Source organism: Heterodontus francisci, chromosome 10 (genome assembly GCF_036365525.1).
Source record: "Heterodontus francisci isolate sHetFra1 chromosome 10, sHetFra1.hap1, whole genome shotgun sequence".
NCBI classification, from domain to species: Eukaryota; Metazoa; Chordata; class Chondrichthyes; order Heterodontiformes; family Heterodontidae; genus Heterodontus; species Heterodontus francisci.
This window is the reverse complement of record NC_090380.1, coordinates 52,762,629-52,788,023: the sequence shown is the minus strand read 5'-3', so window position 1 is coordinate 52,788,023 and position 25,395 is coordinate 52,762,629. Positions and strand designations below refer to the sequence as shown.

The following is a 25,395-nucleotide window of genomic DNA, read 5'->3' as shown; positions in this document are numbered from 1 at the left end:
CCCTCATCCATACTTTTGTTACCTCTATATTTGATTATTCTAGTGCATTCCTGGTTGGCCTCCCACATTCTACCTTCCCCCACCCCCCCTCCCCACCACCGCATAAACTTGATGTCATCTAAAATTTGGCTGTCATACCAAGTCGAGTTCATCCATCACCCCTGTGCTCACTGACCTACATTGGCTCCCAAGTAAGCCATGCTTTGATTTAAAATTTTCACACCACTTTTCGCATTCCTTCATGGCCTCGCCCTCCTTGATTTCTGTAATCTCCTTCTGTCCATCAACCCTCTGGGATACCTGTGCTCACCAATTCTAATTCTAGACTCTTGCGCATCCCCAATTTTAATCACTCCACCGTTGGTGCCTTCAGCTTCCAAGGCCTGAAGCTCTGGAAATCCCTCCCTAAACCTCTCCACCCCTCTACCCCTCTCTCCTCCTTTGAGCTTCCTTAAAACCTACCTCTTTGCCCAAGCTTTTGGTCATCTGCCCTAATATTTTTGTGGCTCGACGTCAAGTTTTGCTTGAAAGTGTTTCTGTGAAACACCTTGGGACATTTTACTATGTTAAAGATTCTGTATAAGTACAAGCTGTTATTGTTGACATCCCAAATTGATTTACTACCAATAAATTATTTTGCAGCATGGTCACTGATGATTTGTTGACAGACACGGCAGTTAATTTGCACCTAACAATGTCCCACAGACAATAAAAAGATTATTAATGAGTTAATCTGTTTTTGGTGGTGTTGGTTGAGAGGTGTAATTTGGCCCTGCTCTTTACGGAGTGCATTGTGATCTTTTATGTTCACCTGAACAGGCAGGTGGAGCCATATTTTAACAACTTATCTAATAGACAGTTGACTTGATCTCTATTTGTGGCTTGCAAGACTATCATGTACCCAGAAAAAACAAAATATGACTACCCTATGCTCTCACATGTATTCTTTGGTTAAAATTAATTGGTCCAAATTAAGTTCTGTGGTTTTTACAGTTGGCATTTTCTTTTGCTTTAGATGAACCTTGAAGTTATTTATGGAGACACTGATTCCATCATGATAAATACGAACAGTATAAACCTGGAGGAGGTCTTCAAACTAGGAAACAAGGTGACGTACCATATTGAAGAGTTCAAATGTTGACATGACAAATCTGACATAAATTCAGATATCACTGCCATTAAAAGAAATTGTATTGTGTTCTACAAATAGATTTATTTATAGTTTAGTGAGGATTTGAACACCTTCGGAATCATTCACTTCAGTTTCATTGAATTTTGCCTGTAAATGCAACCTGATTTATTTTACTTTAATTTGCTATTGCTTGGATTAAACTGTAACTGTGACAATCATCATCTAAATGCTTGGTTACAGGCAGGTAGCTTGTGTTTATTTTAGTTATAATCCTTTCTTCCCAAGAGGAATTTACTGTTCAGCCAATTCCTTACAGATACATTGCTACAGATGCTAATCTTGCTCTCTTGTAATTTGCTAATTTATTAGGAATGTGGGTGAGCCCTGCTCCTTGCTTTATGACTGTGTTCTGCTTTGGTAAAATTGTTCTTTCAACTCCTTCACTGTTACTCTAACCAGGCCAGGGCATAAATTGATTATAATAGAAATGTCAGTCTTGTCTGTTTAATCTCACTTCCCCTCAACAATACTGTTGCTGGAAGAAGTAGAATTTCATTTTTCACTGTTCACCAGATAATAAAGATGAAAAGAGAAATTGTAAATGTGGAAGCACTCGAATATATAAAATACTGGAAATACATAGCATTTTTTCTTTAAATCAACTTTCTGAGAACCATTCATGTATGTATGGTATTTTGATCATATTTATTGAGAGATGGAAACGAACTCAACTTTTGCTTTGCATAATTTGATGAGTCATTTCAGTTTATTTGGAATTTCTATCAGAGTGAGCCTGTGAGAAATTGTTGGTGTGTTGGAAGTACAGAGGATCAGAGGGACCTTGGTGTACTTGTCCATAGGTCACTGAAGGCAGCATTACAGGTAGATAAGGTAGTTAGGAAGGCTTATGGGATACTGGCCTTTATTAGCCGAGGCATAGAATGTAAGAGCAGGGAGGTTATGATGGAGCTGTATAAAATGCTCGTTAGGCCACAGCTGGAGTACTGTGTACAGTTCTGGGCACCACACTATAGGAAGGATGTGATTGCACTGGAGAGGGTGCAGTGGAGATTCACCAGAATGTTGCCTGGGCTGGAGCATTTAAGCTATGAAGAGAGACTGAAAAGGCTAGGGTTGTTTTCCTTACAGCAGAGAAGGCTGAGGGGGGCGGGGCCCTGATTCAGGTATCCAAAATTATGAGGGGCATAGATAGGAAGAAACTTTTTCCCTTAGTGGAGGTGTCAATAACCAGGGGGCAGAGATTTAAGGTAAGGGGCAGGAGGTTTAGAGGAGATTTGAGGAAATTTTTTTTCACCCGGAGGATGGTTGGAATCTGGAACACACTGCCTGAAGGGGTGGTAGAGGCAGGAACCCTTGCAACATTTAAGAAGTATTTAGATGAGCACGTGAAATGCCATAGCATACAAGGCTACGAGCCAAGTGCTGGAAAATGGGATTAGAACAGATAGGTGCTTGATGGCCGGCACGGACATGATGGGCCGAAGGGCCAGTTTCTGTGCTGTATAATTCTCTGACTCTATAAACTTTGCTTAACATGTTGTGTTGGTGATTTTAATTTTTCTGATTTCTACCTGAATCAACTGTCTTGCTTATAAGGCACTTGTCTCTTTTCCATCTTTGTAGCTGAAAATCTCATCTGCCTGGCTAAGCAGCTGCCTGTAACCACTGAGTTGGAAAATCAACAGCTTTTAACCAAGTTTGCAAATAGTGATTAAGCACTGAATCAGCATTGTGGGACTTTCTCTGTGTGATTACTGTCTCAAGCCCTAAATAACAGTGCTGCAACCTGACAAATGTGGACACACTGAACACTAGCACAGAAAGCACATTTAAATGGCATCTAAACATGAAGCAAAAAGCATCTGGCCTGTTCTTCATAATGCAGTTGAGCAGTGAAAGGGCCCTTGCCTGGGAGCACCCATGTTTCCTTCCTGTTTTTTGCTGATTAGCTTATCTCTGCCAGGACTGTAGTTTGGGAGAGTAAAGTACATTTCAAACCCCTTATCTAAGGGGATTCTCAGTCCTGATTTTTAATTCCAAAAATATACTTTGTTCATAAAATGTGTAAAAATACATTACATAACAGTTCAAATTTGACATTACATAAAGAGCAATATAGATCAGTTTCTTTCAATACAGTACATGAGCTGCCTCACTGCACTGCCTTTAGAGGTTATATTTACAAAGTACATTTACATTACATGTCAAACATTCTCTGGTGCATACAGCCCAAGGCGTTTTACACGGGTTCCAGCCCCTCGATATACTATGGTGGGAGGGCCTTACACGGTGGCCTTTCCCCATTGAGCCTTTGCGGCAGCTGCCCCAAGCTTTAGTGCGTCCCTCAGCATGTAATCCTGGACCTTGGAATGTGCCAGTCTGCAACACTCAGTGCACTGGAAGACCAGCAGGTTTGGGGCAGACCAAAGCACGTCTTTCACCAAGTTGATGACTCTCCAGCAGCTTTTGATGTTTATCTTGGCATGCATCCCTGGGCACAGCCTGTCGAGCACTGAGTTCTGCATTACGGATCTGCTCGGGATGAACCCCGACAAAAATCACTGCATCTCTTTCCAGTCTTGCTTTGATCCCAGTCCTGATTATTGTCCAGTGACCATGGATAGAATGTCTGGATGTCTAGACATTTGGCAACAATAGAATTCAACTCGGCTGTGGTGTCTTTTCGAGACAAAATAGACCACTAAAACTCATAGCGCAGGCTCACACCTGACAAATGGGTGAGGTGTTAAACAGCTATTAATACACTTGGAACAGGATCCCACCAGGACTTGGGCAGTTGAGGGAGAAATTGTGGTGCTTTTGCAATATTATAAAATTAAATATTCATTTATTTCTCACAATTTATGGGAATATTAAAGCCATCTGTTTAAGTGAAATAAAGGAGCCACTTTGCTCTGAGAGCAAGAATATGCCGATTGCGTATGTGCTGAGATACTGTACTATAATTCAAGCATCATAAGCTGCTTGTGAAAAACTGAGAATGGACTTATTTGAATTGGGTTTAAAATACTGCCATATTTTGTCATAGATTGGAGGTGGTGATCGTACCCGTGCGTATATTTTCCCTTGCGTATGATATATGAAAATCACGACTGAGAGAAACTAAAATAGATTTGTACCATATTCATTCTATAGTTCACCATTTTAGTGAAGCAGACCTTTGAGACAATGTGAAAACTTACCAATCTACTCCTGTTTCTGCAGGTGAAGAGCGAAGTAAACAAGCAATACAAACTCCTGGAGCTGGACATTGACGGTGTGTTTAAGTCACTGCTGCTGCTGAAGAAGAAGAAATATGCTGCTCTTGTTGTAGAACCGACTGCAGATGGACGTTACGTCACCAAACAGGAACTAAAGGGATTGGATATTGTTAGACGAGACTGGTGTGGCCTCGCAAAGGAAATTGGAAAGTAAATGACTGATTTAAATTGACTACCTTTTTGTGTACTGTTAAAATATATGTCTCGTTGTATGTGTATAATCAAACTAAAACAAATGTGTATAAGTAGTAACTTGGCTCTATATGTCAAGTTATATATAAGGTGTATTATTATATATAACCCTTGGCTCAATGGGTGGCTCTCTTGCCTCTGAGTCAGAAGGTTGTAGATTCAAGTCCCACTCCATAGTACTGAGGGAGTGCTGCACTATTGGAGGTGTTATTTTTTGGATGCAATATTAAACCGAGACCCCACCTAATCTCTCAGGCAAACATAATCGATCCCAAGACACAATTTTGAAGAAGAGCAGGGGGAGTTTCCCTTGGTCTCCTAACCAATATATATCACGCAATCATCATCACAAAACCAGCTTATCTGGTCATTATCAGAGTGCTGTTTATGGGACTTTGAGGTGCTCAAATTGGCTGTCGCATTTCCTACATTACAACAGTGACTACACTTCAAAAGTATTAGTATGTCGAGGTGCAAGATTATTCATTATCAATTAAGTTTTTTAAATGAAATGCACGGCCTCTTTAAAAGTATGTTTCGGAAATTCCAATGTTTTGCTAACGTTTTATTTTTGTTTGTAGCTATGTTATCAGTCAGATTCTGTCTGATCAACCTCGTGACACAATAGTGGAGAATATCCAAAATAAACTAACCGAGATCCAAGAGAGTATCGTGAATGGCAGTGTACCTCAGAGTCAGTTTGAAATTAACAAGGTAGAGTACTTCAGATATCATTACACAATGTTCCTGGATTAGTTAGTCACTAGGATCCAACTGTGATTATTGCTGAATTTCCAATTTTTCTGGAGGTGTAGTACAAGTTACATGATTCCATGCAACTCTAGGGTTTGAGTTGCTATTATTCTAGTTGTGACCCCACTTGTTGCCTCTGCCGTAGTCAGAATGGGATCCTGATGGTAAGGAAACTAGAAATGCAAAGCGTATAACAAATATTTCTTGAGCTTCAGCAGTCAAACAGTCCTGTTGCACTCAAAGCTACAAGTATGATAGTCACATAGAAAAGTGTAAAATATGCATCATACATTATTCAGACATTTCCATTGGTGGTGAAAGGACTTTCTGTGGACCATATATATTGCGAGCAACCTCAAACAAAAGTAGGATATGCCCATTTTTGTTCACACCTTGAGTTATAATCATTGTGATGAAGAAGAGTTGAAATGTGGAGGTTGTATTTTAAGTGGGCTGATGTGGAAATTAAAGCTACACTGTCCCTGCTCTTTCAATATTTTATGTTTCGTATACTTACATTTGAGAAGGAACTCCTACCAAAAGCATGACGTGACGATAGAAAACGCTCTTGAACTCTTGAGATGAAGCCCATGAAATCAACTGCTGATGTCCACTTTATTCACTGGTTCCTTGGAAAACTCTCTCAAAATGAGTACTGCAAGTTTCAGATCAGTTTTTGCAAACTACCGTTCCTCTCCAATCACCCTTTACTCTCTAAAGTTCTTGAACATGTAGCCGCCTTCGAAATCCTTGTCTATCTTTCCTGCAGCACCTGCATCCCCCAGTTTTTCCAATGCGTTTTTCTCGCTGCATCTGGTTTCTGTGACGTTTCACTTTGTGTATCATGCAAGTCTTCCTGCTTGTGTTTCTTTGTTAAATCTCATTAAAGTGATGAATGCTCTAGACTCTCCCTATCTGAGCATCAAACACTGCTCAAAATCAGCCAGTGCTTCATTAAAGAACATCAATATTAGAACCTCTGGCTTACAGGACACAAGGTCATTATGATTAACATATTTAGTTGTTTGCTGCATATGTCAATAACCATGATATTAATATTGAAGGATTAGTGAAGGAATTCCTCTAATTGAGGACTGCTGAAGCTGAAAGTTGTTTTTTTTATATAAAGTATTACATCTATAATGTTAATGCAAATTTTCAGTAACATTGATTTTTTGCAGTGAAAAATGCTATTATTAAAAAGAACAGATGTGGAAGGAGAAAATTATTTGGATTTCTTTTTGCTTTAGTAGTACTGATTACAGCTTTGTGCACAGACCAGCCTCTGAACATTGTAATACTTGTTTATGCAAGTATTTTAGTGGACTTGGGCTGCGTTTATACTGGATCTGCCATTCCGGGAGCAAATGGCTTAAAAGAAATTAATTGTAGCCTGGCAATATCTAATTCGTACTGCCTGGTGTCATATCAGACTCTTTGGGCCAGGGTGAAGCTCTGTGTGTACATGCTGGTACACACCTTTTGAAAGTTCTGCATACAGCCGAACATTTTGAAATCTGATGAGCACAGAGTTGGGGGGTAGTCTGCCTTCTCCAAACATTACAAAAACGGACCTTTATAAGATTCCCAGGAGATTCAAGTGTGTAAATAACGTTTGGGACCTAATGCTCCAGAGTCCTGTTTACTTTGAGAAATGTGATGGGAGTAACATGCATATGGATATCTCCAGTAAAAAAAAATTGTTCCATTTGGATTTTAAATTTACTTATCGGATGATTGTTTAGAAAACAGATGTACTGTGGAATGTTGAATTTTTCACAATCCAGGGAACCACTGTGAACCAGTTTTCAGGAATCAAATGAGGATCCACAAAATATGCAATATTGTAAAAAGTACAAGGAAATATAACTTTGAAGAAAAATTGGTATCATTCTAAAGTATATTTTGAATCCTAATCATTTTGCAAACAGGGAAATATGCACCTGTATTTCTGCAAAATTTAGTCTTGGAATAAAAAAAGATTCTTCAGCGTAAATGTGAATTGCTTACTCCACCCTGCAAATGTCAGTTGGGATTTCAGCTATTGATAAAATGGTTGCTGCAGTCTTGCCAAAGAATGCAAAGCACACTGAAGTGCTTCAACAAGAACTAGGCTTATTGACTTTTCTAAGAGGGACACAATGAGTTGGTGAGATTGATGGGAGTCACAGCTGTTTGTGAATACCAATACCCTGCTCCAGGCTCTAACTTACAGACTAATCATAAGTAAATCAATTGCACTTTTCCACAGATACATAACGTTCATAAGTAGAACCTTCCTGCATAGCCTGGCAAAAACAAATGCCAAAACATCGAAGATTTTTTTATGCTGCCAAGCTGTAGTTGGGATCATATTGAGATGTAATCCTTTGTCGGGCAAGTTAGAAGGGATTCGTATGTCAGTGGATTGCTTCATCAAGCTGATGTTCAGAAGGAATCCCAAGTTGAATGGAAGGAAATTGCTTATGAAATTCAATTAAAACTATAAGTGTTTTTAAAAAAAAAAATTGACGTGTAAGGGGTAGTGCAAATAAAGAAAATATTGTCAGTTGATTTGCTCTATATTTTCAATATTCTTGTGTATTTTAATAAATTATAGTATTCCCAAGCCAGCGGCTTGCTGTGATTATGGCTCCTAATGTCTGATGGAAACAATTTGCAGTTTGGTTAAATGAATAAAGCACTTTTAACCTTCATTTTGCTGCAAGTCTGCTGATGCACAAGTCCACAGTAGCACTATATGATTAACAGGCTGAGGTTTAAGTTATTGAGCTGATGGAGAGAGTTCATCGGGAGATGGGCAACATTTGTATAGTGTCTGCAGGGAGGTTAAATACAGCTTGTTTTTAATAAAATAGCTTCAGCTGTGATTTTGGTATAAAATCTCCTGAAGCTGGTGTTTTACAGCTTACTAACAGTGACTTCACACAGATGTTGCTCTTCAGGGACCTTCAATAGAACATGATACAGCCTGAACTTTAAAAAAAAGCAATAGACAATACAGGCATTGGAAGAAAGGCAGATCAAAATTAGCACTTGTATATTCAAGCATTCTGGACATGATTTTTATTTTGTATATATAAAAATGTAAAGTAAGTTTTGTAGTAAGCATTTGCGCTGATACTTGTATTTTTTTTTTCCTTTTCATCCCACAAGAAGATTTTTTGATTTCACCCTTCCCATAACCCTACCAATATTTTCCTCCATCATCCTTATAAACTCCAGCTTCCGTGTTCAGAAAAAATAACTTGGTAGCAAGTACATTGCAAAACAATTTGTATGTAGGAAATTATATTCAACAGCATTGACTTGCATTTATATAGAATATAATGGCCTAGATAGCTAAAGGCACAGCCATCAATGTAGTGAAGGAATGGGGAGTGCAGAAGGCCAGAATCAAAGGAGCAGAGAGTTTGGGATCAGGGAGGGGAGGGGTTGTTGTAGGACCGAAGGAAGTTACAGAGATAAGAATTTTAAGCAGCAGAAGGGGAATGAGAGATGCTGCAGAGTCACTAAGGAGCAGCAGCTAGATGATGGAGGAGGGGGCCATAGATAGATCCTTAGAGGACTCCAGTGGTGAAGTGGTGGGAAAAGAGGCTGTTACTGAAAATGCTCTGGCTACGAGTGGGCAGCATGTTTCTGCATTGATGCTGTATAATTAGGATTGAAGTCACTGACCAAAAGCAGCTTGAATTCTGGTATGTTCAATGAGCTGATTTTTTTTTTTATTTTGAGGCTATCACCTCACTCCACTTTGCTTCCCATCAACTACAGTATAACTACATAGTGTGAAGCTCACTTCAAAAAATTCCCAGGCTGCCTGTAGTGGCCACTTTCTAAACTTCCTTTTCTAATTACTTAACATTAGCAAGGAATAGACAGCCATGTCAATTGTTGGATAACTTTAATTAGGGTTTGAATGCCAATGAACAAAGTTCAATATTGACATGAATGTGGAGAACTGTGCTTCCGTGATTCAGTAGTGTAGATCTGGCAATCTAACTCAACGTTGCTTAAGTATATGCAGAAAGTGATGAACTGGTATCAGCTGGTTGTGTAACGGCATGATAAGATGAGAGAATTGGTAACTGAAGTATAAATGGTGAGTTTATAAACTAGGAAGTTGGTTTCTGTGGGTACACATTTTTAGCATTATGGATGGAATACGTTAAAGTTGAGATTTTTGCTTGTGTTTGCTTTATCATTTAGGCTTTGACGAAGGACCCCCAGGATTACCCAGATAAAAAAAGCTTGCCTCATGTCCACGTTGCCATGTGGATAAATTCCCAAGGTGGACGGAAAATGAAAGCTGGGGACACGATCTCCTACATCATTTGCCAAGTAAGAACTGGGGGGAAAAAATGACTTTCAACCCAATCAATGCTTGTCAGAATGGACGGGCTGCCAACTGCTAATTGACTCGTAGTCTCTGCCTTGAAAGTTTCATCACAAGTTGAAATTCCACTGTTGAACAACTGGTCTTCAGCTAAATTGATCCCCCTCTCCCAGCAGATGGATTTTGGAGGATTTATACATATGAAAATTCCTATATTGATATCTAGAAGCTGAGATAGAGTCCAGGAAGCATTAGTGTATACTGCAAAACATCAAACAAATATTTAATGTTTGACTTTTTAAAATAGCTGATAAAGCTAATTTGCTAAATTCAATCTGTTGAGTGATATGAGTATAGGACATACTTTTATTGCAAGAGAAGGACAACTTGTAGATAACCACACAACTGCACATCATGTGAAAACAAGTTGACCTTAAAGTGCAAATTAGTATGTATCCTTGCTTTTTCAAAATAATTGGATTACATAGAACAGATCCTGTTTGCAAAAAGCATGTTTGAGGACTTCACACATTTTTTAGCATATGTTGTGGCTTTTAACAAAGGGATTCTTCATTATGTATTCTGTTATGTTCCCTGGGCTTTAATTAACTTTTCAGCTCTTTGGCCAATAATATTTGTCTTGGTGGTTAATGTTTCAGGGCAAAGATAAAACCTTGTGTTTCTGTAGGATGGTTCAAACCTGAGTGCCAGCCAGCGAGCCTATGCACCAGAGCAACTGCAGAAACAGGAAACCTTGACCATTGACACACAGTACTACCTCTCCCAGCAAGTGCACCCAGTCGTGGCTCGAATCTGCGAACCCATTGATGGGATAGACTCTGCACTGATTGCTACTTTGTTGGGTAAGCAAATGATCAGATAATAACCAATGGCATTGTTTTTCAATTGTAAGGTGCCATGCCTTATCTTGAGCATTTTAATAAGTTTTTTGGCTTTGATTTACTTTGGCCAATATTTTCTTTTCTTTTAGGAAGACTGCCAGGCTTTCCTCAGATGGTTCAGTTGGTTAAAACATTGAGTAGCAGAGCAAAGCAGAAAGTTGAATGGTTTTGATAGAGTAATTAAGGAGAAACTGTTTCTCCTGACCGGAGGATCAGTAACCAGAGGACGTAGACTTAAGATAATTAGCAAAAGAACCAGAGGGAAGATGGGGAGAAATTTGTTTGCTCAGCCAATTGTTGTGACCTGGAATGCACTGCTTGAAAGGATGATGGAAGCAGATTCAATAGTAACTTTCAAAGGGGAATTAGATGTAAACTTGAAAATTAACAGGGATTTAGGGAAAGAGTACAGGACAGGATAGAGCTTTCAAAGAATCAGCATGGGCATAACAGATTCTAGGGTTATATTCCTGTTTCTGGCAAAGTAGCTAGTGTCAGCCAAGGCTGTGTTAGGAGCACTACAATTGGTATCATGCTAACTGGGTGAGGGAAGGGACAAATGGCCAGGGTTTCCATTACTGATCGCTATCCAGATCTTTAGAACTGCATTTGTGTGGATATTGGCCAAAGATGGGATCAGGCTAGACTGTGGTGCTACTCAGTTGTTGAAATGTGCTGTCCAGGTTCATGTGTTACTAATGGCCACTTGAGTGATATTCTGTAATCAGCACCCTTGGGACATCAAAGGTCAATGCCATTAGGGGGAGAAGGAAAATTGATTCAAAATGGGGGAGGATAATGCTGATAAATTTTACCAGCGACAGAGGGGGGGGAAGTGGCAGCAGCCTGCCTGCCCTTGGGTCAATTGAGACCCTTAAGTGGTTAATTAATGGCCACTTAAAGGCCTCTTTCTGCTGCCGCTGATAAAATGGAGGGGGGGCATGCCACATGATGAGGTCACCAGGTATCCCCTGGTGGCCTGACTGAGGGTTCGGTGGGGGCGGGGAGGGGGTGGGAATCCCTCCTGTTTGGGTGTCCTGTGTTCCACGGAGGGACTCTTCCCAGTGGCAAGGTCTGCCTCCACTTGCCTGACTAGCCCCGGTGAGCACGCCCCTCTTACCTTTACTCTGGGCCACCAGTGCTGCTCTTGGTCCTAGCAGTGGCCACTGCTCTCAGTGGCGCTGCTGGGACTGAAGAGCTCTGAGCCCTATGATTGGCTGGCAGCTGTTGGATGAAGACATCCTGCTTCAGGGGATGGAAGACATGCCCTCAGGCAACTAATTGCCTGATGACCGTAAAATCTGGTCGTGGTGGGCAGGACTGGCCTTTGTGTGTGAATTTTGGAAGAGGGCTGGATCAAGTTTTGACCGTGATGCTGCCAAAAATCAAATGCCAACTGAAGGGTTGGGATCAAACCGACAACCCATACCCGTATCCATAGCGATTGTTTAGTTTTCGATTAGCTCCTGAACTTCTCTTGACAGAGTTCGGAAACAGCAGCATCTGATAATGAGTTTTGCCATTAGCTAATTTTTTTTGTGATGATTTAATTTGTAAGTTGAGCTATATTTCTTCTCAATTATCTCTTGCTGTTTTATTCCTCCTTTTCAGTGATACTGCTCCTCTTCAGTGCGTATTGCTTGTACAGTTATCTGTCGGGGAACAATTACAAAGATGCAATTTGATCATTTTATTCCTGTAGTTTTTAGGAGTAATCTAACCCCAAACGTTAATAGTCAGAAACTGCAAAGGAAATTTTTCTAAGTGATCTGATTATCTATGTTTAGTCATTGATTTGATGTTGTGGCCTCTTGAAGTAAAAGTGATTAAAAAGTGAGGTCTGCATTTGTGAGTGAAGTACAAATCTGTTCTTTGATAGTGTTATCTATTAAAGAGGATGTTTCTTGTCCAAATACTTGAGGAAAAGAACAAACTTGTATGCGTTGAAGAATTTCAAGGCCCATTGAAACTATTCCAGGTCAGCTGTGGAGTCTAAAAGCAGCATAAATCAAGCGTGACCTGGCACAAACTAACCTAGATTAAATTTACCACATTCTGGAGAGTTCTTGCACAAAAACTTCCAAAATAAAATTCCAAGCTAAATTTCTTGCAATCTGATGAGAGTGATAGGTCTCTTATTCTCTTAATGTTCATGAATTTAGCATCTCAAAATTTGCTAGCTTTCTGTCCCTTGAGATTGGAACTCTGTTTCCAAGCCTCTGATTTCATCACCCTTCCTGATTACTGTCTGAGCCTGAATCAAACTGTTCGCCACCTCAACATCATATTTAACCCTAAACTGAACTTCCAACGCCATATTCTCTCCTTTGCAGAAAATACCTACTTCCACCTTCGTGATATCACCCGTCGCTGCCCCGCCTTCACTCGTCTGCTGCTGAAACTCTCATTCATGCCTTTATTACCTCCAGACTCGAATATTCCAGTGCTCTCCTAGCCATCTTCTCACCATCTACCCTCTGTAAACTTGAGCTCATCCAAAACTCTGTTACCTATATCCTAACTTAGAGTCATAGAGAGATATACAGCACTGAAACAGGCTCTTCGGCCCACTGAGTCTGTGCCGACCAACAACCACCCATTTTTACTAATCCTACATTACCCCTATATTCCCTACCACATCCACACTTTTCTCCTACCTACACTAGGGGCAATTTACAATGGCCAATTTACCTATCAACCTGCAAGTCTTTGGCTGTGGGAGGAAACCGGAGCACCCGGCAGAAACCCACGCAGTCACGGGGAGAACTTGCAAACTCCGCACAGGCAGTACCCAGAATCGAACCCAGGTCGCTGGAGCTGTGAGGCTGCGGTGCTAACCTTGGACCGAGTCCCATTCACCCATTTGCTAGCTTACCTAATTGGCAGCTGGTCCAGCAGTGTCTCAATTTTAAAGTTCTCATCCTGTGTTCAAATCTCTCCACGGCCTCATTCCTCCCAATCCAAGTAGTTTCTTGCTGCTCTATAACCTGAAAGATCCCTGCATCCTTCCAATTCTAGCCTCTTGCATATCCCTAATTTTGTTGCTCCACTGTTGCCAGCCATGCCTTCGGTTGCCGAGGCCTTATGCATTGGCATCTTCTCCCTAAACCTCCACCCCTTTCTCCTCCTTTAAGTCGCTCCTTAAAGCTACCCACTTGACCAAGCTTTTGACCACCTGTCAGAATATCTCCCAATATGTCTCAGTATCACGTTTTGTCTGATAAGTGAAGCACCTTGGGACTTTTTCTTTTTACTGTGTTAACAATGCTATATAAATGTAATCATATGTTGTGTCCTCAGAGCATGGTATTAGTTTGACAGCCGAAAACTCTGATAAATAGCAGCAGTTAAACATTTGACGTGTTATCGGACTGTTTACAGCATTTTTGTTTCACTGTGAACTCTGGGCTAGTGCTATCGAGGTTCAATGGTAGCATTTTACCATTTGGATTTCCCAATGACACACAAATTTACTTTGTTGCATTAATTCTGACAATGTTGGCAATTGGGTAATTTTGGAAGCTTGTGCTTCAGGTGGGGAGCTTTGCCAGCTGGACGCACAAATTAGAAATTCACGCACATGCTGCCCATGATTTTTTGGGCATTCGTCCTAATAGCAGAGAATTATTGATAATATGCACCTGAACTCCCAGTAGGTGCTTCTGGCAAGTTAGGTTCTCCAGCTTGCCCTCAGAGTCTCCGCTCCCTGTCCCACTGTGCACTGCCTCACACCCAAAAGGGAAACAAAAATAAACAAAATCCAGAGATGATACAGACATGATGAAGGACCAAAAGAACATGACACAAGTGGAACAAACAGATACCGAACGAGACAAACATCACCAAACAAACTACACAGAAAGTTAAACTACCAACCCTGTTCTCTGACGTCCAATAAGCAATGCCATGGGAGATCCACTAATGATACAGCAAATGTACAGTCAGCAACTAGCATAGACTAAAGAACAGTCTCTGTTTTAGGCAGGGTTGGAAATTGATTGCAGTTGATTTCATTGGGACCATTGTATTTGCTTTCCCACTGATCAGTGACCATGCAAAGCTACTAATAGTATTATGGTGGTAAGGTGCACAGATGGCAGTACTGTCTCTCCAGCATAACTAGCCCCTGCCCCCATTACCTGATTCGCACCCCAAAAATCAGATTGGCCCAGTGGGGAAACCTAGGCTGATGCCTTAGTTAAGTTCATTTATTGAGAAAGTAATTGTACACCAAGCAGCAATTACATTGAGAAGCCTGCATATTCTCAATATGCAGCAAAGTTTGCTCACCTGAATCCCCAAAATGGCATCATTTTCTCCCATGTATCCATTTTGCAAATAAATACATACATTGTGGAGTTGATTCTGCTCAGGCTGTTTCGGTCAGCAGCAGACGTCAATCATAAAGTTCCATGTAGTTGATGCATGATGTCCACACTAAGGAATAATGAATAGGACTTCATTATTCCAAGTTTATTGTTCAAGAATCTGTAGTTGATTAGCAGAATGTAATGGGTACCAGGAGTTGATTTGCAGCCTACTTCTCCACACCACAATTGCCAAAGTAAAAAGCATCAAACTCTTGTGTCTGAATCCTCTTTAACAGAACCGGTTTCCACGCTTCAGTTCATAGCCATATAACTTGCTGTATATATATTTTTTTTTCCGCTGTAAAGACAAATATTTCCACAAGTGCAATTTCTGGGTTTTCTTTGCAAGAAAGACTTCTTGGATTTTGGCTGCCTGCGTTTTGTTTAACAACTGTTTTAGAGCTGATGTGCATTAATGTATCTTTTGCTGTCATGCTAATTGGCTGATGTGTATTAATATTAGCAATGTTGAAGAAATGTGATGAGCAACTTTTGCTGAAAAAAGGGTTTAATTTAGGACAGCAGGGATCTGGTTCCGAGACCTCCCCGTAGGAGTGATTGGAAGTATCAGATGAAAACAGTAACAGCCTTCTTTTGACCTTAAGCAGAAATATCTTCAAAAGAGAATTAAATTTCGGTCCTCTCCTGCCTCCGCCCCCATAAACAATATTTTTGGGTGTCCTTTTGTGTATAACATTTTAGTTTTGTAATGCTCAGTCAGAATACACCTTGAGGGATGTGTGCTGCTGCCAAAACACAAGGTGAAAAAGATATTTATAGTGCTGTAGTGAGATGCATGAATTCGGCTTGCCTGGATTCAAAAAGTTGGTAAATAATGAAGAGTTGAGCTGATTGATTTACTTCATCATTTGACAGATTAAAAAATTGTTAATCTGATTTTTAATCTGTTAAAAAGAAAAGGTTTTTAATTTAGAAAGTCATTCAAGACATTTAGTTTCCCATTTCTGTGCAGCTAATGTTTTGGCTTTCAGTTTAATACTTATCTCTAGGTGGCAGCATCTGAAGTCAACATCTTTTAGTCTTGGCCCAAGCAATATGGTTAAGTTGCAAGTAAGACCTATCGTAATATTCTCAGCACAGTTGTGATGAAATTACTTCTCCACTGCAAAGCAATCCTTCATATAAGTGTAATTTTCTAGATAGCAATTTTACACTTGAATGCGTTATACACATAAGCAAAACACTTGGAGAACAGAAACTATTTGTGTGTTGCTGTTGGGGAAAATTCATCGCTGTTGGGGAAAATTCATCATTGCAGGTCACTGCAATTTGCAGCGAAGGTTTAAAGGGAAAATGTATATTTAAGAGATGTACTTTGAATATATTCACAGGGTTTTAATTAAATAGAGAACAATTGTATTGGGCCCCCTTTGTCTCTTACACTCATAATTGAACCAGTCTTGAAATTATTGGATGTTTGATGACAACCCATGGGGCCTTTATTTCTGTCGGTTCTTCAAAGAAAGTTCTAGATTTTGCACTGCAAACAAAGCACCTCATGTTGCATGTTTTGTTTTCCAAATAATGCCCCTAAGCTTAACTTGTGCGTAGATGTGGCGTCGTTCTAATATGTGCCAAAGCACAGAACAACTGGTGATGGTAAAGACAAATGGTGCTGAGCTGTGAAGTGGTTTGTATATTCGCTGGTAATTCTTTGCTAAGCCTATAATTAACATTTTGCTGTGGTGGGCTTTAACACTGTTTGAAAGAGAAAGCAGAAGGATTGTTGAGTTATTTTGCTGCTGCATGGAGACCATTTTTATTTTGGTGCTTGGTGTTTTTTATTTTTATCTTTTTTAATTGTTTAGTTCAGAGTATGAAAGCTGTTTTTAAAGAACAAACAATATTTTCATTACCATCGCTTACAATATTTAATTATTTTTTTAAAACTGGGAATTGGATAATTCAGTACGGTTAGCATAGTGCCTTTCACATTTGATCTGAAATGGAATAAATATCTTTGGTTACTACAAGATTTCTATGCGAATAGAGTTACAAGCAGTCTGAAAGTAATCATAATTCCACAGCACAAAACAAAAAAAACTCACTAAATTGCGACACTCAATTGAACTTCAGGGATGGCAGAGAATGCCATCCTGAGGTGAGTTCTACATCTAACTCCTGCTGCCCATTATCAATGCTTAATATTGACAATAGGTGCACAAACAAGGGAATATTTTATCTTTTGCCTTGATGAAAACAAAAAGTTTTTGTGCCTTTTTATTAATGGAAAAAAAACTTTTGTTCAAATAGTGTCTCGGATCGGGACGGGCTGTTTTGGGAGTCCAATAATGTGAGGGGACTTGATCAATATGTACAGTTCAAAACTAAAGCTGAGCTCCTATCAAGTTTAATCCTCTCCCATATCATCTTCCTGTAATCCAAATCTCGTACACTCTCACGATAATTCAGCGTTACATTTTGTGCAAATGAAAACTGGATTATTCCATAATTTGAATTAAACATTAGTAACAGATAATTCAGCGTTACATTTTGTGCAAATGAAAACTGGATTATTCCATAATTTGAATTAAACATTAGTAACAGCAGATGGGAATTTAGTGCTAAGCATTTGAATTATCAGATAATTTTGAATTAAACAAACAGATTGTAATGTGGTGCAGGCTGCTTAAACAAAATTCTAAAGTCAGAAGTAAACAACTAATTCTTTGCCTTTGTGCTTTTTCAACTGAGATACTGAAGGTGATGTGTGTGCTTTAACTTTTTTTGACTGATTTAAAGATGAAACGAAAATTAAATGACTGTTATGTAGCTAGTGGCTTTTCATGAAGGGTGAAAGTGAGAGTTAAAGTTAGAAATACTGAACAACAATCACTCTTGTTAAGTGGTATGTTACCAATTTACAATTGAGTTCCTAGTTTATGTAGCTCCTTATTTGTGACTTGCACTTCCCACACAATTGTTCTTTACTGGAAAGGAGAATGAGATGAAGCTAAACTATTTGATTAAATACTTTGGTGCAAGTTTGCTAAATGGGAAAATTGAAGCCGCAATCGTTTTGTTTTTGTTGGATAAGTTGGAGATTTTCAGATGTCTACGATGAAGTAAAATAGTATGAAAAGGAGTGTGACCCTTTGACCTCACATTAGATATGGTCTTTTTAACCATCTGTCCTGAGGATGCCATTTTCCTGAATTGGGAGTGCTGAGTCCAAGATCCCGTGTTGTATAGCAATTTATCACAGTAGTTCAGGGAAAGGGGAGATATCACCATTGAGCATTCCAAAAGAAGGGAGTTGATTTGTACTAGAAGGATGGTTCCTTGATGACCACATAGAATTTAAGACAGACCAGCTAAAATATAATTAGTGTCCTGTTAACCAGGTTTTGGTTAGGGAATAGAGGAAAACATCAAGATCCAGCTGGCTACATCCAGCGTGGTTTTGTAGAATGGGTCTTTTTCTTTTCAAGCTTATTTATTTGAGACATCAATCATGTTTCTTTAAGAGATGTAAAATGTTGAAAATTTAATAAAAATGGTGTCAGCCTTGTTTCGGTGGTAGTACTGATCCCGCAGAACTGGAAAGTCCAAAAACAAAAAGATTATTTGTACATTATTGCTGCTGTTTGTGGGATCTTGCTGTGCGAAAACTGACTGCTGTATTTCCCTGTTGCTACAGTGGCTACACTTCAAAAATTACTTCATTGTTTTTTGGGGCCTTCTGAGGTTGTGAAAGGTGCTATATAAATTAAAGCCTTAAAAATATAACACCTTAAATCATGCCTTTCAAGCATCGCAAAGCACTTCATATAAATTACATTGAGCAGTTACTGTTGGGAAATGCCACAGCTTTTTTGCACAGGGCAAGATTCCACAAATTTCTGCGAGCTGAATAACCAATTGATCTTTTCTTTGTTGGTGGAATGAAGTGAGGAATGTTGGCCAAGCCACAGGAAGAACTTCCTGCTCCTCTTCAAATGACACCATGGGGTATTTAACATCCCCTTGAATAGACAGATGGAGCTTTGGTTTAAAGTCTTAACGTTGAACACAAGAACATAAGAAATAGGAGCAGGAGTAGGCCATTCAGCCCCTCAAGCCTGCCATGTCATTCAATAAGATTATGGCTGATCTGTCCCAGGCCTCAACTCCTCTTTCGGGCCTGCAGCATTGCCGTGGTACTGCACTGATATGTCAGATCAGAAGTTCTTGCAATATTTTGTAGTCCTCTGTTATATTGCGTGTTGTGAATCTGTGGAGAGTCATTGGAAATGTGGGTTGTGGCTAGTGGAGTCCTGTTCAAGCTGGTAATAGTGATTTGAATTTAAAAGAACTATATATCCCTCACACTGATCTCAATGGTCAATTTATCAGACCAATCATCTTTCTCTTGGTCTGTTAATTCTGTGTTACTATACCTAGATGTGCTAAAGTCATGAGTAAGAAGATTAGTAAACTAGGTTCACTTGATTCCTGATCTGTTCTATCTCCTTCCCTGTCCTGCATAAAGGTCTAGATCCATCCCAGTTTCGAAATCATCACCACTGCCTTAAAGATGAAGAAAGTGATGCATTGTTGGGTGGCCCAGCCCAGCTTACCGATGAAGAAAAATACCGTGATGCAGAAAGATTCAAGTTTGTGTGTCCAAAATGTGGAACAGAAAACATTTATGATAACGTATTTGATGGCAGTGTAAGTACTATAACACACATTGACAAAAACTGTCATATTTTCCTTTTGTAAGGTATCAAGAGTAAAAGTAGCTGAACCATACAGACTCAAAAGGTCCCAGGTTTGACCTGCAGTCTGTGCTGAATCTGCCAGTCTAAGGCAGGCCAGTGTTGGAGGGTGTTACTGTTAGCCTGAGTGCTGTTGATTAAGAATATGAAAATCAGTCAGGGTTCCTGCTGTTGTAGAATCTGGGCAAGGAGAAAACTGGACTTCGCATTGATGTCAATGGTTTGCCTTTTTTTGATGTTTCAGGCTCTTCTAAAATATTCCTCAGTGGAAAAGGATAAATCCCACATCCCAGAATGCTTCCACACGGCAGCAATGATCACTGTCCAACTTAGACGCTGACCTGGAGTAACTATTTCCCCTTTAAAGCAAACCTCAGCAGACTTTTTTGGTGCAAGATCAGATGCCACATGTGGTAACCAAATCAGTTACCAGCTGCAGTGTGGAGTACTAGGACAGGTTGCTTGGCAGTGTGGGAAAACAGAAGCTAATAGCTAAAAGCTGTTCTGAAAAATAATCATTCTTTTCCACCTCCAAACAACCTCTCCAAAGAGAAAAAACCCCACAGCAAAGCAAGTCATAGGGCGCCCTCCATTTTAGTGCATCCTACTTTCGGGACTCCTTGCATGTGTTTTGTGCTGTAACTGCTGCATGTTTCCAACTGTGCTGTACACTGAAACTGGAGTGGAACATACCTATGTCTAGCATAAATTCAGCATTCTATATTTCTCTTCCACTGAAATTTACATTCACAAATTTGAGTTTGGAGTGTGGGAAAATGTTTGATTAAGAAAAATAACCTAAAAAGGGCAGGTATTTTACAGTGAAAGTAATCCCTCATACATTAATATTCCCCTACAAAACATATCCATTTCTTGCCTTTCCTTATCTGTAGCCTGAAACAGTGACTGAGGAAGATGCAATCTTAACTTGTGGGTGCAATTTAACTGATAATTTCAGAAAATGATGCTGTTCAAACACCACGGACCATATGATCAGCTCTCATTTGGAGGGGAATGTTTGTGTTTATTGAAGAGGTGAAAGTTAAGACTGGCAAACTGAGATTCTAAAATGAGCCATCTCTGTGCAAGAAAATATTCTTTAGGTTTTTTTTTAAAGTAAGAACACTTGGATTTTTAACATTGAGTCTTAATTTCTCTTCCCTCCCCACCCCTATTTTTTAAAAAAACTGCTCTTGACATTCTCTAGAATGGTGTCCTCATCTGTCATCAATTGCAAGAGGATGCGTTCCTATCAGGCACTGGTGCCAGATATTTGTGTGACCTTGGATCTAAACCTAAAATCGTAGAAAAATATGTAATCATCTTTTCTTCCAGGGTTTTAAACACAGTAAATTATGAGATTGGGCATCTTTGTAGACTTTGGATCTGAAAGCAAAGGAGTCCTTATCTAAATTAAAAGTAATTATTTTAAGTCGATCTAGCGGAGCAGCAGATGTTTTGGATTTTTTCAGTCAAAACAATCCGGTCGCTTAAGGAAAGTAAGGAGTGGGGCCTGGCACAGAGCAATAGTACTGAGCAGAATCCTTGACTTTTGCTTCATTACAGCTGTAAACAAGATAGAGAGTTAATTGCGTGGACGTTGAGAACTTGCAGATGGGCTGACTGTTCAGAGAGTGCATCATCGTAGGATCCCTTGCACCTTCGAGTGTAGCACATGAGAAAAGATCAATTTGAGTACAGGAGGCGTCTCATTTACTGATGCTTGAGTGTTTAAGAATGAAGTTCTCTCCGATCACTAAAATGCTATGAATTATAATTATATATTTCACGTGTGTATCTTCCATTTTGTATCAGGGACAGCAGATCCAACCCAGTTTGCTTCACTGCAGTAATATTGATTGTGAGGCGTTACCTATTCAATATGAAGTGCAGATGCGTAACAAGCTAACTTTGGACATCAGGCGACATATCAAAAGATACTACAGTGTGAGTACCTGCAGAGAACTGTAGAACAGACCCTTGTGGATTGCTCACTGGTCAAAAACAAATCCTCTGGCTTTTCTGATACTTTAAATGAATTCAACAGAATTATCATTTTCAGTCATGTGGCTGAAGAAGGCTTGAATTATGCTGCTCATATTAAACACAGGATTGCTATAGTTAAATGTTTTAATTCCACGAAAAGTATATTTGGTACTGTTTGAAAAATATGAACATTGATATATAGACGATGCCTTATTCTGCTGGCAAAAGGGAGTATGTATTGCAAATAAGCTTGTGCAGGGGAAACATTAGCTTATCTAAACTGAGAAATGAATAGGGGATGTTTTGTGAAGCAGGAAAATTTCACCAGCTTGACAGTTGGCAGGCTGCCTGCTGTGTGGATTCATGAAAGCTAAGAATTACACTTTCATGAAATTTTCCTTACTAAATGCCCTGGTTAATCTGAAAGATAACCCACTGATTCAATTCATCCTTTGACTGGGCGGTGCTTGTTACATCTTCATTCTGACAAAGCGTTTGTGTTAATCATTTGGCCCTCTAGTAGACACTCCAGGGCTGGTGCTTTTAAAATAAATGTGGCTGTGATAGCTCTTTAGTCTATTACACTTACAATAGAAGCAAAGAACTGGTAATTATAAATTCTGTGCAGTGATTGTAAAAGAAAGTGAGAATGGATGCAGCTCTTGTCAAGTGTTGTTGGGAAGTTTGTTCAGTTGCTTCCTTTTACTGAAGTGCCTGTCTTGGGCCTTTCCGAATATACTTTGAGGCAAAGAACTGCAATAGAAAGGCAGCTTGAGGATTTATATTTTGTACCAGGAAACAAACAGTACTTATGTAACTGGCTTTTTATTTAAGTGCATTATGTTCACCAGTATCTACCAATTTCAGTAGAAACATGTTGTAAGGCACTAATTTGGGGCATTACACTTGCACAGGCATGCAATTATTCATTGCACAAGGTTTGCTTAATAAGAATGATTGGTTAAAGGGAGTGGTTTACATGGGTGTTCCTCATTTTGAGGAAAGCTATTGTATTACCTCTCTTCCATCTAATTTCCGTGCTATTCCAGGTAGGAAAATATCTTTGTCACTGCAGGTATTAAGAAGGGAGGACAAAACTAGTACACTGGAACTCTGTGTTTTGGTGAAAACATTTTCAAGGTAAGAAAATGGAAAAGCAATTGAAAGAGATTAGTATTATGAGATGGGATCCTGAACAAATTTAATGAGTTTTGAAATCTCATCTTGGTTTCCTAAACTCAAACTTCCCTCACTTTGAAGGAGTTTAAAATCTTGCCAAATTGCTTCTCTTCATTTCTGTAGCAGATAATGTATTTGCATTTGTCCCCAATGGTAATTACCCTAACACTCAAGTGTCCTTTAAAATAACTTTCAATGGATAAAGAACTGTTTAATCTCTCCTAGGCAGCATAGTTAAGAAATTACACTTTTTAAAAATAAATGGCTTGATTTTTCCAAGTAATATTGTGCCATGCATGTAATCATGCAACATATTTAAAAATGACGGATCCTGAAATTTTTCATCAAACCTGGACCGTTCGGGCCAGATACTGCCACTCTCCGAGCTAGGTAATTGCAGCTCTCTGATTCAGCAAACATCAGACTTTTTTGAAAGGTAACTTGTTTTGTGCAGAAATGTTACTTCCGTTAAAGAGCATGTTGGTACTGGCAAAAGTAGTTTTTGTGATAGGTTTTGGTTTTAACATTGTAATCTTTGATTTTAATACCCTTACTCCTGAAGTAATCAAATTGACCTATATGCTCCACACAAGGAAAATAAATGTCAATTTTTTTTAATATAGCACCTTATCGTGTCCCTCTCCCAGGAACTTCTCAAAGCACTTCAGATAAAATGAATTAATTTTGAAGTATAGTGACTGTTGTAAGCAGCAATATCATGCACATCAAGATCCCACAAACAGAAAAGAGATGAATAACCAGTTAATCTAATTCTGAGGGAAAAATGTTGAGAAATAGGGAGAACCCCCTGCTGTTCTTGGAATGAATGGTGTCATTGGATCCATAACACCAAGCAGATGGTGTCTTGGTTTATCATGACTTTGAAGCCAGCACCTCTGACAGTGCTGCAGTCCTTCAATATTGAATTGATACATTGAGCTAGTTTATGCTCAATCTCTGGAGTGGAGCATGAACGCAGAACCTTCTAAATTACCACCAATGGAGCCTAGCTACCAGTTTGCAAGAAAGTCATCCTTCCCCTTTTCTTTCCCTAGTTGTCTTAAACATATTTGACATTTTATGTAGGTAAGTAAAGCAACTTTACAACAAGTCACTTAATTTTAGATCAGTGTTGATGCCTCTGTGTTTCTGAAATGCTCATCTTTACTAACACCCTTCCCTGACTATAACACATTCATGTCTACCCTTATCTTAACTGTTTTAGCTAAGGGAAGTTGTGCTCATCTTCTGTTGACAAAAATTTCAAATGGAGTGAAAGCAAGGACTGCCTTTCCTAGTTGTTTAGTTCCAAATAAGTGGCTACCATAAGACCACTTCAAGATCCTAGAGGTTTAATAGAAACATAAAAACGTACGAAATAGGAGCAGGAGTAGGCCATTCGGCCCTTAAAACCTGCTCCGCCATTCATTATGATCATGGTTGATCATCCAACTCAGTAACCTGTTCCTGCTTTCCCCCCATATCCTTTGATCCCTTTCGCCCCAAGAGCTATATCTAACTCCTTGAAAACATACAATGTTTTGGCCTCAACTGCTTTCTGTGGTAGCGAATTCCACAGGCTCTCCACTCTCTGGGTGAAGAAATTTCTCCTCATCTCAGTCCTGAGTGGTTTACCCCTTATCCTTACACTATGACCCCTGGTTCTGGACCCCCCCCCCCCCCCCCCACCCTCGGGACCATCCTTCCTGCATCTACCCTGTCAAGTCCTGTTAGAATTTTATAGGTTTATATGAGATCTCCCCTCACTTGACTTTGTTTGACTTTGGCCAAGTGCAGGGTTCAGGCTCTGTAATACTATGTCCTGAAGCTTATGCCAAAATTCATCTTGGTGATTCTAATTGCAACACACTTTAATCTTGCACAGTGGTTCCTGAGACATTATCTGTTAAGTCAGGATGTAGAAATTGCCTTAAGGTGGTAATTTCAACAAACACATTTGGCAAATTGATGCTGTAAGCCCTTGTGACTTCACACCTGGCAAGGGTGTGTTGCCACCATCAAATGCCACTTGGCACATAAATATGCCTCAACATAGTCTAGTATGGATGACTGCCTTCAAGAAAATTCCAGCAAATTGATGAATTTGGGAGGACATCACAGTATTACGATAACTCAGGAAGGAAGTTATTCCTATCCCTTGTGTCAGGGTGCACTGAAAATTTGAGATTAGTCAAAAAAAAAAGTTATTTTAGCCTTTCCACTCGATGCTTTGTTGAGATGCAGAATGTTGTAATCCAGCCTTTGAGCAAGCATGTGCTTCTAACACATTTGGATTCCATCTCAACAGTTGATGCGATATTTGACAATTGTGATTATCCAGATATTGATCTATTCAAGAACAATTGATTGCTTAGATTTTGTTGAGGAAGCCAAGACAGGTGATCACAGTTGCTTGCCTTTGACCGGGGGGTAGACAAGTACCTTTTCTCTCATTTCCAACCTTTGAGGAATAATGTGAAAAATGGAAAAAGATAACAGAAAGAAGAAAGACAGTCTTGCAC

At 39.5% G+C, this 25,395-nt stretch overlaps 1 protein-coding gene across 1 annotated transcript in view; it reads left to right on the top strand.

The window, feature by feature from the left end:
- Positions 1-25,395, top strand: part of pola1 (polymerase (DNA directed), alpha 1) — a 314,072-nt gene that overhangs the window by 156,766 nt on the left and 131,911 nt on the right. Inside the window, exons 28-34 of the mRNA XM_068040569.1 lie at positions 1,016-1,108; positions 4,379-4,584; positions 5,208-5,340; positions 9,589-9,720; positions 10,404-10,578; positions 19,480-19,661; positions 21,524-21,655. Coding sequence (XP_067896670.1) covers positions 1,016-1,108; positions 4,379-4,584; positions 5,208-5,340; positions 9,589-9,720; positions 10,404-10,578; positions 19,480-19,661; positions 21,524-21,655 — 1,053 coding nt within the window. The remainder of the gene's footprint in view (positions 1-1,015; positions 1,109-4,378; positions 4,585-5,207; positions 5,341-9,588; positions 9,721-10,403; positions 10,579-19,479; positions 19,662-21,523; positions 21,656-25,395) is intronic.